Source organism: Talpa europaea, assembly GCF_964194135.1.
Source record: "Talpa europaea genome assembly, contig: HAP1_SCAFFOLD_93, whole genome shotgun sequence".
Classification (NCBI taxonomy): domain Eukaryota; kingdom Metazoa; phylum Chordata; class Mammalia; order Eulipotyphla; family Talpidae; genus Talpa; species Talpa europaea.
In genome coordinates, this window is record NW_028168025.1 from 13,208 (window position 1) to 31,375 (window position 18,168).

The 18,168-nt window shown below is 74.1% G+C and overlaps 4 protein-coding genes across 6 annotated transcripts; all 4 read left to right on the forward strand.

The window, feature by feature from the left end:
• Nucleotides 1-235: 235 nt before the first annotated feature.
• MCRIP2 (MAPK regulated corepressor interacting protein 2) lies at nucleotides 236-3,706 on the forward strand. 2 transcript variants are annotated; one of them, XM_084259779.1, is made up of 5 exons: nucleotides 236-329; nucleotides 411-516; nucleotides 2,848-2,975; nucleotides 3,182-3,283; nucleotides 3,394-3,706. In XM_084259779.1, exons 1-5 carry the CDS (start codon nucleotides 278-280, stop codon nucleotides 3,462-3,464), a joined length of 459 nt encoding a protein of 152 aa, XP_084115905.1. In that variant the 5' UTR covers nucleotides 236-277; the 3' UTR covers nucleotides 3,465-3,706. The 2 variants fall into 2 exon arrangements, with proteins under 2 accessions (XP_084115905.1, XP_084115904.1); XM_084259778.1 differs by having other exon boundaries at nucleotides 3,182-3,248.
• A 576-nt stretch (nucleotides 3,707-4,282) lies between these two features.
• Nucleotides 4,283-10,490, forward strand: WDR90 (WD repeat domain 90; the record flags this gene model as incomplete). The annotated part of the gene is made up of 21 exons (XM_084259783.1): nucleotides 4,283-4,477; nucleotides 4,601-4,777; nucleotides 4,857-5,034; nucleotides 5,169-5,330; nucleotides 5,433-5,547; nucleotides 6,262-6,466; nucleotides 6,713-6,823; nucleotides 6,888-7,033; nucleotides 7,109-7,166; nucleotides 7,418-7,536; nucleotides 7,612-7,755; nucleotides 7,834-7,964; nucleotides 8,031-8,147; nucleotides 8,403-8,638; nucleotides 8,736-8,875; nucleotides 8,947-9,077; nucleotides 9,308-9,438; nucleotides 9,680-9,841; nucleotides 9,923-10,048; nucleotides 10,137-10,254; nucleotides 10,357-10,490. 21 exons carry the CDS (start codon nucleotides 4,283-4,285, stop codon nucleotides 10,488-10,490), a joined length of 3,036 nt encoding a protein of 1,011 aa, XP_084115909.1.
• Nucleotides 10,491-11,210: 720 nt separating this feature from the next.
• RHOT2 (ras homolog family member T2) lies at nucleotides 11,211-15,105 on the forward strand. Its single transcript, XM_084259758.1, has 19 exons — nucleotides 11,211-11,252; nucleotides 11,330-11,388; nucleotides 11,468-11,549; nucleotides 11,623-11,666; nucleotides 12,034-12,087; nucleotides 12,272-12,324; nucleotides 12,391-12,499; nucleotides 12,580-12,681; nucleotides 12,761-12,859; nucleotides 12,940-13,048; nucleotides 13,131-13,251; nucleotides 13,356-13,440; nucleotides 13,506-13,648; nucleotides 13,721-13,821; nucleotides 13,912-14,042; nucleotides 14,125-14,205; nucleotides 14,283-14,405; nucleotides 14,505-14,707; nucleotides 14,866-15,105. Exons 1-19 carry the CDS (start codon nucleotides 11,216-11,218, stop codon nucleotides 14,981-14,983), a joined length of 1,854 nt encoding a protein of 617 aa, XP_084115884.1. The 5' UTR covers nucleotides 11,211-11,215; the 3' UTR covers nucleotides 14,984-15,105.
• Nucleotides 15,106-16,062: 957 nt separating this feature from the next.
• RHBDL1 (rhomboid like 1) lies at nucleotides 16,063-18,051 on the forward strand (the record flags this gene model as incomplete). Of its 2 annotated transcripts, XM_084259774.1 has the most annotated exons (8): nucleotides 16,063-16,188; nucleotides 16,499-16,660; nucleotides 16,775-16,999; nucleotides 17,067-17,215; nucleotides 17,295-17,407; nucleotides 17,479-17,579; nucleotides 17,652-17,712; nucleotides 17,780-18,051. In XM_084259774.1, exons 1-8 carry the CDS (start codon nucleotides 16,150-16,152, stop codon nucleotides 18,049-18,051), a joined length of 1,122 nt encoding a protein of 373 aa, XP_084115900.1. In that variant the 5' UTR covers nucleotides 16,063-16,149. The 2 variants fall into 2 exon arrangements, with proteins under 2 accessions (XP_084115900.1, XP_084115901.1); XM_084259775.1 differs by lacking the exon at nucleotides 16,775-16,999.
• Nucleotides 18,052-18,168: the final 117 nt, after the last annotated feature.

Here is an 18,168-nt window from a genome sequence, read left to right on the forward strand (position 1 = left end):
CTCCGCCCAGAGCCCGGCCGGCAGGGGCCGCTCACGCGCGCCCAGGCCCGCCCCGCCCCGGCAGGGCCCGGTCCCGGGCGGTGCCGGCGGGCCGGGCGAGCCGCGGGCGGCCGGGCCGCGCGGGCCCTTTAAGGGCCGGGGGCGTGTAGCGGGCCCGCCCCCGCCCGCGCGCCCCCGCCCCGCCGCGCCCCCGCCGTTAAAGGGGCCGCGCCCGCGGCCCGGAGCGCGAGGCGGCGGAGCGCGGGACCGGCCGGCCGGAGCGCGGGCGGCGCGCACCATGTACACCATCACCAAGGGGCCCAGCAAGCTGGTGGCGCAGCGCCGCACAGGTGCGGGGGGCCGGCCGGGCGGGGCGGCGCCGGGGCGCCCCGGGGCGCGGCGGCCGCTGACGGCCCTCTCGGCGCCCGCAGGTCCCCCGCAGCAGCAGGTGGAGAGCCGGCTGGGCGAGCTCCTGAAGGGCCGGCAGCCCCCGCCGCCCCCGCGGGCGCAGCCGCCGGGCCCCTGGCCCCTGCCCAGGTGAGCGCGCGCCGCGCCGCCCCTCCCCCGCCGCCCGGCCGCCGTGACCTTGGGCAGAGGGTGGCGCGCGGGGCGGGCGGGGCGGGCGGGCCGCGCTTCCGCTCACCTGCGCGCCGGGCGGGGCCGCGCCGAGCCCCCCGGGGCGGGGTGGGACCGCGCCGCGCGCGTGCGGAGCTGGCTCCGGGCCGGGGCGCCCCGGCGGGCCTGGGCCGCGTTGGAGGCTCGCGGCGGGCCGCGTCCTCCGGAGCAAGGGCGGCCGCGGCGCTGGCCCGCGAGGCCTCTTGGCTCGGCCCCCGCGGCGGCGGCCAGCGCGCCCTCGCCGAGCGCCCCGGGGTCAGGTGCACGTGGCTCCTGCCGGGCCTGCCAGGCGCCGCGCGCGTGCCCTTCACCCCAGACAGCCCCTGTGGCGCCGGAGAGCCCCCTTTCGGCGCAGAGCCGGGGCCGCTGCCCCGGGGTCAGCGCTCCAGTCGCCCCCGCTGCACCTTCACTCCTTTGGCTCAGGCCTGGACCTTCGCTTCCACGCGCTCTGGGGGCCATGAGGGAGGGCCCTTGGACAAGACCTTCTGGGGCCTCCTCAGGGGCATGTTGACACTCGGGGCTGGAGAAGATCTCCGGGGCCAGCTGGGGGGCCTCCGAGGAAGGGAGGTGCACGGGGCAGGCCTGGCAGTGCAGTGTCCATGCTGCATCTGCGACCTTGGTCCCTCCCCCGAGTGCAGCGGTGGGTGCTGGTCTCTTCATGGCCCTGGATCTCTAGGAGGAGCCAGGCTGGGAGGCCTCCCAGCTGGGGCCAGGGAGACAGGCAGGGGGTCCTTGCTGTCCACTCCCCAAGGCCGGAGCAGACCAGGCTCCTCCTCAGGGGCCTTGTTCCCAGTTCCTGCTCCCTTCCCTCCCCCAGGCATGGCGCCTGCACTGGCCTGGGCAATGGGTTCTTCACGGCCCGTGCCTCGCAGATGTTGGCAACTGACCTACCGGCCAGCAGGTGGGCGCTGGCCCAGGTGGTGGCCAGGCCAGGGACAGCGAGAGAGGGGTACATGGGGTGGGAGCCACTGTTGGGGAGCAGAGAAATGGGGCTGTCGCCACCCAGGCCAAGGCCATCCGCAGACTCGGGAGGCCGGTGCGCCGCAGACTGCGGGCTGGCTAGCGGGAGAGCTGGATGGGGCACACAGGCCTGCGGTTGAGTCCTGAGCTCTCGGGCTTGGCTGTGGCCTTCCTTAGCCAGGCCACCGTCCTCTGAGCTGGGGTGGAGGGCGCCGCACTGGTGCTGAGCAGGCGCGGTCCGCCAGCACTGTGGCTGGAGCTGGCCTGCAGGCAGCGTCCCCACGGCCGGACGGGGGACCTGGGGCCTCGTGTCCCCGGCGGCCCCTCCATGGAGGAGCGTCCCTTCTGCTCCCCCGTGCCTGCAACTTCCCTCTGCTTTTCCTTCCCTGAAGCCACCTCCCTGGCGGCCTTGGCCTTGGTGGGGGTGGGGGCAGCAGGCCAGGGGGCCGCCCACCGAGAGGGTCCGCCTTCACGGCCCCGGTGTGTGCCGCTTGGGCCTCTGTGTTCTCTGGCCACCAGCCCCTGCCGGCTTGGAGCCGGTGGGACCGGTGCCCCTCAAGACGCTCCTCTTTGTTTTAGTGCCCCTCTCAGCCAAGGAGGACCCCTGAGCGGCGGTGGGGCGCCTGAGCCCAGGAAAGCGAGCAGGCCGGCGGGACCGCGAGTGCCTGGCGGAGTGGCGGGAGCGGCCCCGGACTCCCGGCTCCCCCTCCTGCTGTAGGTGCGGCCCTGCTCCCCCACGCCCGCCGGCTGCGCGGGCCAGGCCGCCACCTGGACCTCGCATGCCCACCCACAGGCCAGGTTGGCCGCGTGCCTGCTGTGGGGCCGCGGGCAGTGGGTGGGCCAGGCCGCCGCTGGGGCTCGTCCCCAGGGCCAGCGGCCCAGAAGGGCAGGGGTGCACCTTTCCTACACGGGGGGGCTGCGGCGTGGCGTCTCTGAAGGGAGCAGCGTGGCCAGCGGGGACGGGCAGCTGGCCTGGCTGCCACTTGGGCCACAGCCTGGGCTGCTGGGGCTGGGCGGCCCGGGGAGGTGGGAGTCAGGTCAGGGGGTGCTCCGGGGACCCTTGAAGGGCCAGCTGTGTGGTCCCGAGGCCTAGGGGAGGCTCCCTGGGGCTGGGCCCCAGGTAGCCCCTGCCCAGGGACAGGGGAGTGAGCTGCAGGGGCTCGGGCCACAGGGGAGAGGCCTGCGGCTGGCCTCAGTGTCCAGGCCCGGCGGGAGCATGTGGCCTGCAGCCGCACACGGGGCTCAGTCAGGCAGCACTGGGGCTCGGGACAGTCACCAACCCTCCCCCTACAGTCCAGGGCCCAGGCTCGTGTTCAATCGGGTGAATGGCCGGCGGCCCCCGGCCACAACGTCGTCCCTCGAGGAGACGCAGGAGACCTACACGCCAGCCCACGAGGAGAACGTCCGCTTCGTGTCCGAAGGTAGTGTCGGCTCGAGGGCGGCCGGGCTGGACCCTCTCCCGCGGCAACCTGGCTCTCAGGGAACAGCGGGTGGCCTGGGCTTCGTTTGCCCACTGCCCCGCGACCGTCCAGCAAGCCGCCCGCTGGAGTCCAGGGTGGCCACCAGGCCCTGGAGGGGGGGGCAGGGTGCCAGGGTCCGGCTCAGCCTGGCCCTTTCCTTCCCACAGCCTGGCAGCAAGTGGAGCGGCAGCTGGGAGCTGGCCAGACCAGCGAGAGTGGGCCCCGGCCTGTGCAGTACGTGGAGCGAACCCCCAACCCCCGGCTGCAGAGTGAGCGTCCCCCCTACCCTTGGGAGTCCTTGCTGCCCACGCCCATGTCTCCCACGCCCCTCCATCCCAAGGCCGGGGCGTGGCTTGAGCAGCCTATGCTCTGCCCACAGACTTCGTGCCCATCGACCTGGACGAGTGGTGGGCACAGCAGTTCCTGGCCAGGGTCACCAGCTGTTCCTAGCCACTGCCCGGGAGGCGGCCTGGCCCGCCCCACGACCACCTTCTGCCTAAAGAGGACCACAGTGCCCTCCACCCTGGCCTGGCCGCGGGGCGGCCACACCTGAAGTGCCAGCACCCGGACTCTGCGCTGCTGAGCCTGCGGCCCTGCATTGGGGCCTGGCTGGACCTGTCTGACCTCAACCCAGCTCACTGCTCGGACCAGCCCAGCCGTGCCGGGGGACTCCAGGCTAATAAAGTCGAGAAACTGCCTCTGGGCGTGGCCTTTCCTGGGTGGTGGTCGTCGGGAGCAGCCCCGCCCCGGGCGGCTGGCCCCACCTCCGCTGGCCCCGGGGTGCTGGCGCCCTGCCCCGGGGGCCGCCCTCCCGTCTGGCGGGGAGGTCCCCGGCCTCGGGCCGGCCTGCGGAGGATAGAGGGTGAGGGGCCGAGGCCTGGGGGAAGCGGGGTGTTGCGGGCGCGCCCCGGCACTTGCCGTGGGTGGGGTGGCCCTGGCGGCGCTGACCGCGGGCCGAGCGGAGTCGCGCCGGGAAGCGGCGGGGTGGGAGCCGGGGCAGCCCGCGCAGACGCCGGCGTCGGGTCCGGGGCTCCACGGCGGGCCGCGCGGGCACTGCCCGGAGGCGGCGGCGGGGCGGGGCGGGGCGGCCGGGCGGGGCGGGGCGGGGCGGGGCGGGGCGGCCGAGGGGCCGGGCCGCGCCTCCGCGCGGTCACGTGCCCGGCCGCGACGCCGGAAGTGGCGCTGTTGCCAGGCGGCCGTTGCTAGGCCCGTGCGCGCCTGCGTGTCGCGCGCCGGCCGCCGAGGCGGGAAGCTCGAGCGGCGCGGCCATGGCGCCCGGGGGGCCGCGGGGCCGGGGCGGGGCGCCGGGCGGGGGCGGGGGGCCGGGCGGCCGGGGGACCTCGCGCCCCGCCCGCCGCGCCGTCCCGGCAGCCTGGCAGCACCCGTTCCTCAACGTGTTCAGGCACTTCAGGGTGGACGAGCGGGAGCGGGCCCGCAAGGAGGGGGACGTGGCCTCCGTGATGGTAGGCGGGGGCCGGGGCGGGGGCCGGGGCGGGGGCCGGGGCGGGGCCCGGGCGGGTCCTCCCTGAGCGGCCCCGGAGCCCCTCTCGCGCCTGCCGCCGCCTGGGCACCGCGCCTCCTTCCAGGACCGCACCCTGAGGCGCACCGTGTACCGCATCCGCGGGGCCGTGCCCGCCCGCAACTACATCCAGCTCCCCAGAACCAGCGCCCAGTCCCTGGGGCTGACGGGTCGGTACCTGTACCTGCTCTTCCGGCCCCTGCCCGCCAAGCACTTCGTCATCCACCTGGACGTGGCCACGCAGGTGATGCCTCGGGAGGGAGGGGCTCGGCCTCTCGGGGTCCCCCTCACGCTGCGCTCTGCCCTCTGCCCTCTGCCCTCAGGACAGCCAGATCATCCGCGTGTCTCTGTCCAGCCTCTTCAGGGAGCTCAGGTGCACGGCCACCTGGCTTCACCTCCCTCTTACCTGCGAGATCCCCACGTCCAGGGCAGGCGACGGGGGAGGCCTGGGCCAGGCCACCTGCAGCCAGAAGGGTGCCGGTGCAACGAGGAACGGGGCTGGTCAGGCTTTGGAGGGGCCTGGGGGGCGTGGCCTGCGTGAGGGGTGGGGGTCATGGGGATGGGGGCGGGTGTTGGCCAAGGATGGGGATGCTGTGGGTTGAGGGTCAGTGCTGATCTCGGCTCCTGCCTCACAGGCCAGGCCCGCCCTGGCAGCCGCTGGACCTGTTTGCAGCTTGACCTACAAGGCCTCCTGCAGCTGCACCTGCACCGGGACTACGGGCACCTGAAGGGCGTCCGGCTGTGCGCCAGCCTGCTGGCTGGGGGCCTCTACACCAGCAACCTGTGCTTTGATCCTGGTGAGCCTCTGTCCCCTGCGGGTGCAGGTGGGGGCAGCTGCCACCCAGGTGGGCCTGGAGAGTGTTCCGCAGCCTCCCAATCTGCAGAACCCAATTCTGCAGCTGCCACTGTGGCAGAAGCCCGGCGGGCAGCGTTGCCCGTCACCCCTGTGCCGAGAGAGATGGCCTTCCCGGTGCCGAGCGGGGAGCGCTGGCATGACCTGTACCTGCATGTCCGGTGAGAGCAGATTGCCCAGGGAGACGGGGTCGGTGGGGCCAGATGCTGACTCTCCCTGTCCTGCCGAGGTTTCCGAGCCACGGTCCCGACGTGCCCTCCCAGCCGGCTCCAGAGAGCCACTCCCGCCCCGAGACAGGTGGGCCCGCGGGGCCGGGGACTGGTAGCACAGCTGGGGTGCTGGCTCTGGGGAGGCCGGCAGGGTCCCCAGGGCTCACACTCTGCCCAGATGGGATGGGGGACCCAGGGCTGGCTGGGGGGACTTGGCCCAGCATGGCCTCCGTTCTCGCTCAGCAGGCTCTCTGCCTGGTGCAGCGCTCCCAGGCCAGGGATGCCCGCCTCTCCCTCTTCCAGCTGCATGTATCCAGCCGGGACTGGCCTGTGCGGCCCAAGGGCCCTGCCCCTCCGCTGTGAGTATCTCTGTGCCCTCAGAAATGGGGCTGGGAGGTAGCCCCAGGGTGAAGTCTGGCTGGGCCCCCAGCCCTCTTCCGGAGGCCAGTCTGCTGTGGGCACTGGAAGGGCTCCCGCACGGCTGGCCCTGGTGACCATGGCCTTGAGAGTCCCCCTGGGCGCAGGCTGTCGGCTCCCCACCAGGGTGCGCAGGCCGCTCCAGGGAGGCCGTCCTGGGGAAGGGCATCCAGGCTCGGGGAGCGGCCGCAAGCAGGAGCAACTTTATGGGCAGCTGTGGTGGGCTCTCCCCTTCTAGCCTCCCAGCAGGAAGCAGAGCGGGCAGGCAGCAGCTTCAGGCAGAGACTCCTCCCAACCGAGGGTGAGCGGGGCCAGGTGTGAGGCAGGCACCCCTGGGGGGCCGGGCCCAGCCAGCCTTGGTGATGATGCCAGTCGCCCTGGCCAGCGCCCCCTCCCAGATCCGGCCCTGCGGCTCCAGGGGGTCATCGGCTTTGGGGGCCACAGCACCAAATGGGTGAGGGGCCGTGCGGCTGCCTGGGGTGTGGCACTGGAGTCTCATGAGGATGCAGCCCTATCTGCAGGCGGGCGTGAGGGGACCAGGGAGGGCCCCAGGTTTGCCAGGCTCTGAACCTCTGGGGGCCCCTTGGGTCCTGGACCCAAGTTCCTTGTGCTGGAGATGGGCTGGTTCTCCTGGGGGCTGCGCCCTGGGCGCGGGCAGGTGGGCAGGCAGGCGGCTGCGCCTTCAGCCTGGCTTGCACAGGCCCTGTGGACCAGGGACGGTGCCGCAGTCCTGTACCCCTGCCATGCGCTCGTGGTGGAGCTGTGCGTCCACACCCGGCAGCAGCGCTTCTTCCTCGGCCACACGGACAAGGTGGGTGCCAGCCTGGGCAGCCGGGCCTCTGCCTGTGAGCCCGCCCTCAACTATCGCCTTCTAGGTCTCTGCCCTGGCGCTGGACGTGAGTGGCTCCCTGCTGGCCTCGGTGCAGGCGGGGCCCCCCAGCATGCTGCGCCTCTGGGACCCCCACACCAGGCAGTGCCTGTGCCTTCTCCGCAGCCCCGCCCACGGCGTGGGCTCCCTCAGGTGGGCCTGGGCTGGGGGGTGTGGGGCAGAGGCGTGGCGCCTGGGCCCCGCTGACCTCCTCCGCTGTGTCCACAGCTTCTCCCACAGCGGGGCGCTGCTCTGCGGCGTTGGCCGGGACCGCCACGGGAAGACGGTAACGGGCCGACCTGGGGACCCCCCACCCCGCCAGTCCCCTGCACTTTGGCCTTTCCAGCCAGGCTCCCGCCGTTCAGGAGCCCCGGCCCCGCCCTCCTCCCTGTGCTCTCCGCCTCGCCTTCCCCCTGAGAGATTTGGGGTTGCTGTTTTCTGGTTGTGTCTGTGCAAGGACCGTGTCCCCATCCCCGCCGCGCCGGGGGCCGGCTGGCTGCGGCCAGGCCCTGCAGGAGCTCAGCACCCACTCTGCAGGTGGTGGTGGCGTGGGACGTGGCCCCGGTGCGGCGTGGCGGCGAGCCTGTGGTCCTGGCGAAGGCGCATGCCGACGTGGATATCCAGGCCTTCGAGGTCGCCCGCTTCGACGAGACCAGGTGACCGGGCTGCGGGCGCGGGGCCGCCCATGAGGGGCTCTCCTGCGCCCCATGCTCACCCCCCCGCCCTCCCAGGATGGCGTCGTGCGGACGCGGCGGAGTGCGGCTGTGGCGGCTGCGAGGCGGGGCGCTGCGCTCCTGCGCGGTGGACCTGGGCGAACACCACACACTGGACTTCACGGGCCTGGCTTTCGGGTGCACGCAGGGCCGGCAGACGCTGTGAGTCTCCCCAGCCGCGCAGGCCCCGGAGCCCTTGGAGCCCCACTGCCGCCGTTCTCACCGGTCACCCTCCGGCAGGTACGTGTGCAGCCGCAGTGGCCACATCCTGGAGGTGGACCCGCAGCGCATGGCTGTGCGCCTCGCCCGCCGCCTCCTGCCCACCCCCGCCCCTGGCAGCCCCTCCCCCCGGAAGCAGGCCTTCAGCTCAGGTAGGTGGGCACCTGCCGCGGGGAGGGGGCAAGCCTGAGGTCTGCATTGACCCGCCCACCCCCCAGGCCCGGGCATCCCCATCAGCAGCCTCAGCGTCTCCGAGTCGGCCTGTGCCGTGGGCTCTGAAGATGGCCGCCTGCGCCTCTGGTCGCTGGACTTCTCCTCTGTGCTGCTGGAGGCGGGTGAGGCCCGAGCATTGCGCCCCGGCGGGCCAGCCCTTATCTGCAGGGGCAGCGCTTCCCCAGGCTAGACCATCGGCCTGGGCCCGGGGGCTAAGTCCAAGCCCGGCCCATGGTGCCCAGCTGGCCCTCCCCGCCCCGGCGCGGTACTGTGGGGTGGGCCCGGGGCTCGTGGAGACGCCTGGGCTGGTTCAGGAGCCGCGCAATAGGGCCCTGGCGCAGGCGGCCGCCCTGATCCGCCCCTGGCCCCACCCACAGAGCACGAGGGCCCAGTCAGCTCGGTGCGTGTCAGCCCTGACGCCCGGCGGGTGCTGTCCACCACCTCCTCGGGCCACCTGGGCTTCCTGGACATCCCAACACAGGAGTACAGCGTGCTGATGCGCTCCCACACCGCCCCAGTGCTGGGCCTGGCCACCGAGGGCAGCCACGGGCAGCTGGCCACAGTGTCCCAGGACCTCACGGTCCGCGTCTGGGACCTGGAGAGCCGGCAGCAGGTGGGGGTGCTGGAGGGGTGGGAGCAGGGGCAGCGACGCACAGGCCCTGCGTCCTGCCTGTGCCTGGACCTGGCTCTCAGGCGCCTGCTGCCCCCAGCTGTTCGACTTCACATCCCCTGAGGAGCCCCCCACCGCCGTTGCCTTCCACCCCACGCAGCCCTTCGTCTTCTGCGGCTTCAGCAGCGGGGCCATGCGCCCCTTAAGCCTAGAGGCCCCCCAGGTGCTGGCGGAGCACAGGTAGGAGGCCTGCTCCTGGCCTTGGGGGTGGGGCGGGGCAGGGCCGGAACTGGGGTCTCTGTTCTCCACAGGTGTCACAGTGGCGCGGTTACCGGCCTGGTGGTCACACCCAATGGCAATTTCCTGTTCAGCTCCTGCTCTCGGGGGACCCTGGCGCAGTACTGCTCTGCCACCCCCCCAGGCCGTGTGCTGCGTGTGGCAGGTCAGGACCCTCACCAGCCCGCTGTCTTCTGGGTGTGGGAGAGGGGCCGTCAGACCCATGGGCCTCGCGGTCAGCAGGGTCTGTGGCCACCTGCCCTGAGGAGGGAGCAAGGAGTCTGAGCACCGGGCCCGTGGCCACCCACCCTGGGCCGGGGAGGCGTCCCGGGGGCCCTGTCCTGTTGTCCCTCCCTACCCACTTGGCCCGCTGACCAGCGCCCCTGCCGTTGGCAGCTGGTGTGGTGTGCCAGGACTCCTGCCCAAGCCCCAACACCCTGGCGGTCAGCGGGGACAGCCGCCTGCTGGCCTTCGTGGGACCCTCCAAAAACACAGTGACTGTCGTGGACACAGCTTCGCTGGACAAGGTGGGCCAGCCTCGACTTCATGTGTGCAGCGTGGGCGGGCCTCTTGCCCTGCGTGTACTCCCCGAACCCCAGTGGCTGCCTGGCTTCCCCCAACTTGGCTCCTGGGCTTCCCTGACTTGCTGGGGGTGGGGGCGGGGCAGGGGGCTTGCCCTTGGAGGAGACCTGAGCGGGCAGTTCCCCAGATCCCTTCCTCCAGCCCTGGGCGTGAGCTGGGCTCTCAGGGCTGCTGCACTCTCCCCAGCTGCTGCGGGTGGACATCAGCACCCTGGACCTGGCTGGCGGCCACCTGGACTTGGCCGCGGCCGTCTGCTTCAGTCCTGCGTCCCCCACACACCTCCTGGTGTCCACGGCGTCTCCCAGGGTCCTGGTACTGGACGCCACGTCGGGCTGTGTGGTCCGGGAGGTGAGCCGGGAGCCGCGGCTGTCTGGCTGGACGCCCCTCCCGCAGGCTGCGCCCCCGTGGCCCCGTAGCGCGCTCTTGCAGCTGTCTGGGCCCCCTGGACCCTGCTCCACGCTGGCCCTCAGCGAAGACTCCCGTCTCTTGCTGACCGCTGCGGGTCGGGCCCTCCACGTGTGGGACCTCGCGCTGCAGGCTCAGTCCCTCGGCCAGGTGCGAGCCCGCCCCCCAGCTGACACGCAGGGCGGGGCGGGCGGGGCGGGGCGGGGGGCGGCCCCGGGTGACCCCGCTCCCGTCCCAGGTGTTCGTGGGCCACTCGGAGCCCGTGCGCGCCGTCGCCTTCGCCCCCGGCCGGCGCGTGCTCAGCGCGGGGGACGCCGTCTTCCTCTGGGACGTGCTGGCGCCGCCCAGCGAGGCCGGTGAGTGGCCCCGGCGGTGCGCCCCGGTGCCCCCTCCCCGGGCGGCGCAGAGCCGGCGCCGAGCTGGCCCCTGAGCCCCGCCGGCCTCTCCGTCCCCCGCAGGTAGCGGCCAGGGCCAGGACGTGCTCCCCGCGGCCAGCGGGCCCCCCCGGCGGCGGGCGCCCTGCGGGGACGGCCCGACGGGCCCCGGCCGCGCGCTGCGGGGTCGGGGTCCGCCGGCCGCCCCGCCGCCCTAGGCGCTTCCTCCGCCGCGAGGGGCGCCCGGTGAGGAGGCCCGCGGCGGGCCGGGAGGCGGAGCCGGGCTGGGGTTCCGCAGGGCACCCGGGCTCGGCGCGCCCCGCCCCCGCCTGGAGGCCCGGCGCGCTCGACACCCGGAGCCGGGGCGCAGGGGAGAGTCCCGGCCTGTGGACCCGCCGCCCCGCTCCCCGCTCTGTCTCTGGGGTCCCCTAACACCCCCCCGCGCCCCAGCTCTTGTAGCGCAAATAAATGTTTGGAAAAGAAAGACCCAGAGCCGGCTGCGCGGGCGGGCCTTCGCGGGCGGCTACCCCGGGCGTCGCGGCTAGGGACCCCGCGCGCCCCGCGCCCCGCGCCCCGCGCCCCGCGCCCCGCGCCCCGCGCCCCGCGCCCCGCGCCCCGCGCCCCGCGCCCCGCGCCCCGCGCCCCGCGCCCCGCGCCCCGCGCCCGGTCCCTGACGCGGGCTTTGCGTCCCAGCGGGGCGGCCCGTCTCGGGGGCCGCAGTGCCGGGGGCGCCCGCGCGGGGGCGCTGCCGCGCAGCCCGGGCGCTCTGGCCGCCTGGCGCGGGCCGGAAGCTCGGGGCCGGAAGTGCGGGCGGCGGGGCCGGAAGTGCGGGCGGCGGGGCCGGAAGTGCGGGCGGGCTCCGGCGGGGTCGGGGCGAGCCGAGCCGGGGCGGGCCGGGGCGGGCGGGGGGGTCGCGGGGCCGGCGCCGGGCGCGGCGGCCGCCATGAGGCGAGACGTGCGCATCCTGCTGCTGGGCGAAGGTAGGCGCGGCGGGCCGGGCGGGGGCGCGGCGGGCCGGGCCGGGCCGGGCCGGACCCCCGCTGACCCACCCCCGCAGCCCAGGTGGGCAAGACGTCGCTGATCCTGTCGCTGGTGGGCGAGGAGTTCCCCGCGGAGGTGAGCCGGGCCGGGCCGGGCCGGCGGGGCGGGGCGGGGCGCGGGGCCGGGCCGCGGCCACCTGGCGGGTCTGTCCCAGGTCCCGCCCCGGGCGGAGGAGATCACCATCCCCGCGGACGTCACCCCGGAGAAGGTGCCCACGCACATCGTGGACTCGTCAGGTAGGCCGGCCGCGGGCGCGGGCGCGGGCGCGCGGGGCGGCGCAGGTGTGCATGGGGTCTCGTCTCCCCGCAGAGGCCGAGCAGACGGTGGAGGAGCTGCAGGACGAGATCCACAAGGTGCGTGTCGCCCGGCGGGTTTCTCCGAGGGCCGGGGGTCGCGGTCATCTCCAGGTCTGGGGCTGCAGCCCCACGGTCTGGCCAGCGCGCTCTCCAGGGGGCCAGAGAACAGAAGGTTCTCCCCAGTCCCCGGCCCCACACCCCTGCTGCCCGGTCTAGGTGTGCGGGGATATCTGCCCAGAGAGGCGCCAGGCGGGCCTGTCTCCACTACTGTTCCTGTGCGCCGCCCTCTCCCCGCGGCGGCCCCTGGGGTACAGGACGTAGCCCCAGCACACCTGGCTGTCCCCAGCCCCGTGGTGCTGACCACTGCAGCTTGCGAGCTGCCGTTCTGGGCGGGCAGCACTACTCATGTGCTTCCCCCTTGCAGGCCAACGTGGTGTGTGTCGTGTATGATGTGTCCCAGGAGACCACCATCGAGAAGGCAAGTGGAGCGCCTGGTCTCCCCTGACAGGCCTTACAGCTCTAGCGGGGTCCCCACCACCCAGCCCACCTGGCTCTTGCAGCCTTGCACCCCACAGCCGCCTCACTCTGGGTCAGGTCTGGTCCAGTTCCAGGTGGGAGCTCTGGGGCGGCCCCTCATCTCGCTGCCTGCCCTGGCCTTTCAGATCCGAACGAAGTGGATCCCGCTGGTGAACGGGGGCGCCGAGAGGGGGCCCAGGTAATGGGCAGGCCTGGGGGGCTGGACCCGGCTCCCCCACCCTTAGCCACAAGCCTGTGCCCACAGGGTCCCCATCATCCTGGTGGGGAACAAGTCAGACCTGCGGCCGGGCAGTTCCATGGAGGCCGTGCTGCCCATCATGAGCCAGTATCCTGAGATCGAGACCTGCGTGGAGGTGGGTGTGGGCAGGGCGGGCACCAGGGCCGCTGCCGGGCGTTGCTGGGACCCTTCCCCCAGCGGCTTCTGTGCCCCCAGTGCTCGGCCAAGCACCTGAGGAACATCTCTGAGTTGTTCTACTATGCACAGAAGGCCGTTCTGCACCCCACAGCCCCGCTCTACGACCCCGAGGCCAAGCAGGTGCGGGGGCAGGGGGGGCGGGGGGGGCGGGCTCATGCAGGGCAGGGTGCAGACAGGGCACTGAGCCAGCTCTCTCTAGCTCCGGCCCGCTTGCGCCCGCGCGCTCACGCGCGTCTTCAAGCTCTCAGACCAAGACCTGGATCAGTGCCTCAGCGATGAGGAGCTCAACACTTTCCAGGTGCGGCTTCTCCTCCCCAGCCCCGCGCATCGCCCCCGCCCCAGGCCGTGGGGCGCACTGACGGGCGGTCTCGGGGGCAGAAGTCCTGCTTCGGGCACCCCCTGGCACCGCAGGCCCTGGAGGACGTGAAAACGGTGGTGCGCAGGCACGTGGCGGGCGGCGTGCGGGACGGCCGGCTGACCCTGGATGGTGAGGCGGCGCCCGCGGGTCAGCAGGGCAGGGGCCGGGCCCTGGGCCTTGCCTGCCACCACCACCGGCCCTTCCCGTGCAGGCTTCCTTTTCCTGAACACGCTGTTCATCCAGCGTGGCCGCCACGAGACCACCTGGGCCATCCTGCGGCGCTTCGGCTACGGCGACTCGTTGGAGCTGACCGCCGAGTACCGCTGCCCCCCGTGAGTGCGGGCGGCCAGCCTGGGTGCAGGGCAGGCGGGCGCTGGGCGGGGCCAGGAGGCGCAGGAGCACGAGCTCACCTGTGCCCTGGGACCCCACCCCGCAGCCTGCGCGTGCCTCCCGGCTGCAGCACGGAGCTCAGCCATGCTGGCGCCCAGTTCCTGCAGCGGCTGTTCGAGAAGCACGACCAGGTGAGGGTGCACCGGGGCTGCGGGCCGGGTGGCAGGGGCTTGGGTCAGCGCGGCTCTGTCTGCAGGACCGGGACGGCGTCCTCGCGCCCGCCGAGATGCAGGCCCTCTTCAGCGTGTTCCCGGCAGCACCCTGGGGTGCCGAGCTCCCTCTCGTGGTGCCCATGGAGCCCCGCGGGCTGTCCCTGCACGCCTACCTCTGCCAGTGGACGTAAGTGCAGCCCCGCCCCGCCCCACCGCCCCCACCTCCTCCCCCCGCCACGCCCACACCCCCTGTCCCCAGCCTGGTGACCTACCTCGACCCCCGGCGCTGCCTCGAGCACCTGGCCTACCTGGGCTACCCCACCCTCTGCGAGCAGGACGCCCAGAGCTCTGCCATCACAGGTGGGTGCCCTGCCCCACAGCACTCTGCTCCGCCCCCCCCGCTCCCCCAGCCCCTCACCTGTGCCCCACCCCCTTCACCTGTGCCCACAGTCACACGGGAGAAGAGGCTGGACGAGCAGAAGGGGCAGACACAGAGGCGCGTGCTCCTGTGCAAGGTGGTGGGCGCCCGCGGCGTGGGCAAGTCCGCCTTCCTGCAGGCCTTCCTGGGCCGGGGCCTGGGGGTGAGCGTCCGGCGGGCTGGGCTGAGGCTGGGCGGCTGGGCGCGGCGCCACACGTGTCAGTTGTCTCCCTCTTTGCCCCCAGGACCCCAGGGAGCGCCCCACGGAGCCGCCGGGGTTCGCCGTCAACACGGTGCAGGCGCACGGGCAGGAGAAGTACCTGATTGTGAGTGTTGGGGCCCCCGGCCGCGGGCCTGGGCCTCCCACCCCGGACTGAGCCGCCCCTCCCTCGCCCCCGTCCAGCTGTGCGAGGTGGACGCGGACAGCCTGTTGGCCGGCGAGGCCGACCCCGCCTGTGACGTTGCCTGCCTGCTGTTTGACGGCAGCGACCTCAGCTCCTTCGCCGCCTGCGCCAGTGTCTACAAGGCAGGGTGGGCGGGCGGGCGCGTGGGTGGGCAGCCTCCTCCCTCCCCCCCCCACCAGCCGGCCGGCTGCCCTGCTGCCCTCACGCCACCCCCTCCACAGCACCACTACATGGACGGCCAGACCCCCTGCCTCCTGGTCTCTTGCAAGGCTGACCTGCCTGAAGGCGTCCCGCCTCCTGGCCTGTCCCCGGCCCAGTTCTGCCTCCGGCACCGACTGCCTGTCCCCACCCCATTTTCCTGCGCCGGCTCCTCCCAGTCCGGCAGTGCCATCTTTGTCCGCCTGGCCACCGTGGCCGCCTTCCCGTGGGTACCTGGGCCTGGCCCCTGCGGGTGGGCAGGGGAGGGGCTGCCCGCAGGCGCCTTGTGGGAGCTGGGCCTGGCTTGGGGGCTGGCAGCCGTGGTCTCCATCTGCGAGCTCCCGGCAGCCTGAGGGCCTCCCCAGCAGCCTCTGTCTCCCGCAGACACCCGGCGCCCCGGGAGGTGCACGCCCCGTCCTGCTGGCTCCGCCTAGCCGTGGGGGCTGCCGTCGCTGCCGTCCTCAGCGTCTCACTCTACAGGGTGCTGGTGAAGACCCGCTGAGCCCGCTGCTGCGGCCAGCCCGGGGCGCGGCCGCCTTCTGACTGCGGCTTCTGCGCTTTGCTCGGAGCCGGTCCCCGCGGCCCACGTCCTGCCTGGCCATGCAGGAGGGACCCGCTCGAGCTCCGGGCCCCAGCTGTGCAGCAGCCTGCGGGGCTGAGGTGGGGTGGGAGGGGCAGGGCACTGGGGGGAGCTGCCCTGCCCCCACGATTAAACGTCACTGTGCTCCCTACCTCCAACGGCTTATTTTTGAATCACAGTGTTGACTCTGGGCTGGAAGTGTCATCCCTGACCTGCCTTCCCCCAGGCCTGGGCCCCCACCCAGAGTCCAGGGAGTCCTGGGAGTCCACCCCGAGTCCATTGGCATGCTGGGGCCCCTTGGGGCCTGCCTCTCCCCGCTGAGGGTGCTGCCTGCTCCGCGGGCTTTGTGCTGGGGCCTGCTGGGTGGTGCGAGGACCCAGGCTCTGAGCAAGGACCAGCGTGGCCTTTTCTAGCAATTGGAGGGGCTGTGGTCTAGGGGAGCGGCCCCGGGCCCCAATTTGGGACGGGGCCCTGGCCTGAGGGGCCTGGTGAGTGTCCTGGGGGTGGACAGCCCTTGTGGCTGTTTGGGGTGACTGGGGTTCCCCTGAGGCCCCGCCCCAGGGGTTGCCGTGGCTACACACCTCTATTCCCGCCGCCGGGGTGGCCTGAGGAGCCGGCCGGCTTCCGCGCAGGGCCCGCTGCAGGCCATGGCCCTGCCTGGGGCCTCCCTCCTGGAAGCGGACGCCTCAGCGTCCAGCGTGCAGAAGCCCCGGGGCTCCAGCTGCAGGTGCATGTGGGGCCTCCGCCCCGCTGACCCCGGAGGCGGCCGCGTGGCGCGCTGGGGTGCGCTGCGGTGCGCCGGGCCTGGCGGGGGCCTCCGGTTCCGGTTCGCCCGGCCTCGCGCGGGAGGGCCGGGCCTGGCTCCGCGCTGCCCCGCAGCGGCCGCCGCCGCCCGCCGCCGCCGGGAGCGGGCTGGGGCGCGCCTGCGGGAGCGCGGCGGCGCGCGGGGGGCGCGCGGGGCGGCGGCGGCGCGGGCGGCTCCGTGACGCGGCGCCGAGCCCAGCAGGCGGAGCGGGCGCGGGGCGGAGCGGACTCTGCCGCAGCGCAGCCCCTCCCGGCCGCGGCCGCGACCCGGCCCGGCCCGCCCTATGGACAGGAGCTCGCTGCTGCAGCTCATCCAGGAGCAGGTGCGTGGGGGCGGGGGGCCCTGCGCCGCGGGCGGGGGCGGCTCCGGAGCCCGGCCCGGCCCGCCCGCGCCCACTTCCCACGCCCCCTCCTCGCCCGGCCCCGGCCCCCTGGCCCGACCCGCGAGCCCGGGAGGGCGGAGGGAGGGGGACCGCCCTCGCGTCGGCGCCATCTCCAGAGCCGGGCAGGGCGGGATGAGGCACGGAGCCCCCGGGAGCACGGAGGAGCCAGAGGCCTGGGCGCCCACGCGGCGCCCGGCGCCCGCCGCGCGGGCCCGGCCCAGCCCCGTGTCGGGCGGCTCCCCCACCCCAGCAGCTGGACCCCGAGAACACAGGCTTCATCGGCGCCGAGACCTTCACCGGCCTGGTGCACAGCCATGAGCTGCCCCTGGACCCGGCCAAGCTGGACATGCTGGTGGCCCTGGCCCAGAGCAACGAGCGCGGCCAGGTCTGCTACCAGGAGCTGGTGGACCTGGTCAGTCACAGTGGGTGCCAGCGGGGACGGCCTTGGGGGGCGCGGGGCGGGGGGGGGGGGCGGGGGGGCGCGGCGCGTTGCGGCGTCTGTGCCCACGCGGTGCCGCGCCCCCAGATCAGCAGCAAGCGCTCCAGCAGCTTCAAGCGCGCCATTGCCCACGGGCAGCGGGCGCTGCCCCGGGCCGGGCTGCTGGACGAGCCGGGCCTGGGCGTCTACAAGCGCTTCGTGCGCTACGTGGCCTACGAGATCCTGCCGCGCGAGGTGGACCGGCACTGGTACTTCTCGCGGCACCGCAGCTGCCCGCCCCCCGTGTTCATGGCCTCGGTGACCCTCGCCCAGGTGGGCCTCCCGCCCCGCCCGCGCGGCTGCAGCCGGCCCGCGGGGCGCTGACGCCCCTGTCCCCCAGATCATCGTGTTCCTGTGCTACGGGGCCCGCCTCAACAAGTGGGTGCTGCAGACGTACCACCCCGAGTACATGCGCAGCCCCCTGGTCTACCACCCCGGCCACCGCGCGCGGGCCTGGCGCTTCCTCACCTACATGTTCATGCACGTGGGGTGAGAGGGGCGCCCTCTGGTGGGTGGGGGCGGGGCGGGGGGCCAGCCGCCCTCACACCATCCCCCGGCCCCCCGCCAGGCTGGAGCAGCTGGGGTTCAACGCACTCCTGCAGCTGATGATCGGGGTGCCCCTGGAGATGGTGCACGGGCTGCTCCGCATCGGCCTGCTCTACCTGGCCGGCGTGCTGGCAGGTGAGGCGGCCCCGCCGGCGCCCCACGCACCCGCGCCAGGCCCGGCCCTCACGCGCCTCTTGCCCACACAGGCTCCCTGACGGTCTCCATCACCGACATGCGGGCCCCCGTGGTGGGGGGCTCGGGCGGGGTCTACGCCCTCTGCTCGGCGCACCTGGCCAACGTCGTCATGGTAACCGGCCGGTGGGGGGCGGCTGGGGCACCGTCCCCCGGGCCCACCTCACCCCCCCCCCGCCTCCCCCAGAACTGGGCCGGGATGCGGTGTCCCTACAAGCTGCTGCGGATGGTGCTGGCGCTGGTGTGCAGTAAGTAGGGGGGGCCGGGGGGCGGCTCCCGGCCGGGGCGCCGCCCACCTGCCGCCTCCCTCCACAGTGAGCTCCGAGGTGGGCCGGGCCGTGTGGCTGCGCTTCTCCCCGCCGCTGCCCACCTCGGGCCCGCAGCCCAGCTTCATGGCGCACCTGGCGGGCGCGGTGGTGGGGGTCAGCATGGGCCTGACCATCCTGCGCAGCTACGAGGAGCGCCTGCGGGACCAGTGCGGCTGGTGGGTGGTGCTGCTGGCCTACGGCACCTTCCTGCTCTTCGCCGTCTTCTGGAACATCTTCGCCTACGACCTGCTGGGCGCCCAGGTCCCGCCTCCGCCCTGACGGGCTCCCCGGGCCGCGCCCGGGACCGGCGCCGCCGGGACCTCAGCCTGAGCCTTTTTGGAGAATGAATAAATATTTTACACAGCGCCAGGCGGCCGACTGGGCTCTGGGCTCCGG

Bases quoted from the DNA above. Each gene is read 5' to 3' on its own strand.
- RHOT2 (XM_084259758.1), top strand. From the start codon at position 11,216: ATGAGGCGAGACGTGCGCATCCTGCTGCTGGGCGAAG. The intron at 13,252-13,355 runs GTGAGTGCGGGC...CCCACCCCGCAG, and splicing joins GCCGAGTACCGCTGCCCCCC to CCTGCGCGTGCCTCCCGGCT. The intron at 14,043-14,124 runs GTGAGCGTCCGG...CTTTGCCCCCAG, and splicing joins TCCTGGGCCGGGGCCTGGGG to GACCCCAGGGAGCGCCCCAC.
- MCRIP2 (XM_084259778.1), top strand. From the start codon at position 278: ATGTACACCATCACCAAGGGGCCCAGCAAGCTGGTGGCGCAGCGCCGC. The intron at 2,976-3,181 runs GTAGTGTCGGCT...TCCTTCCCACAG, and splicing joins CGTCCGCTTCGTGTCCGAAG to CCTGGCAGCAAGTGGAGCGG. The intron at 3,249-3,393 runs GTACGTGGAGCG...CTCTGCCCACAG, and splicing joins AGTGGGCCCCGGCCTGTGCA to ACTTCGTGCCCATCGACCTG.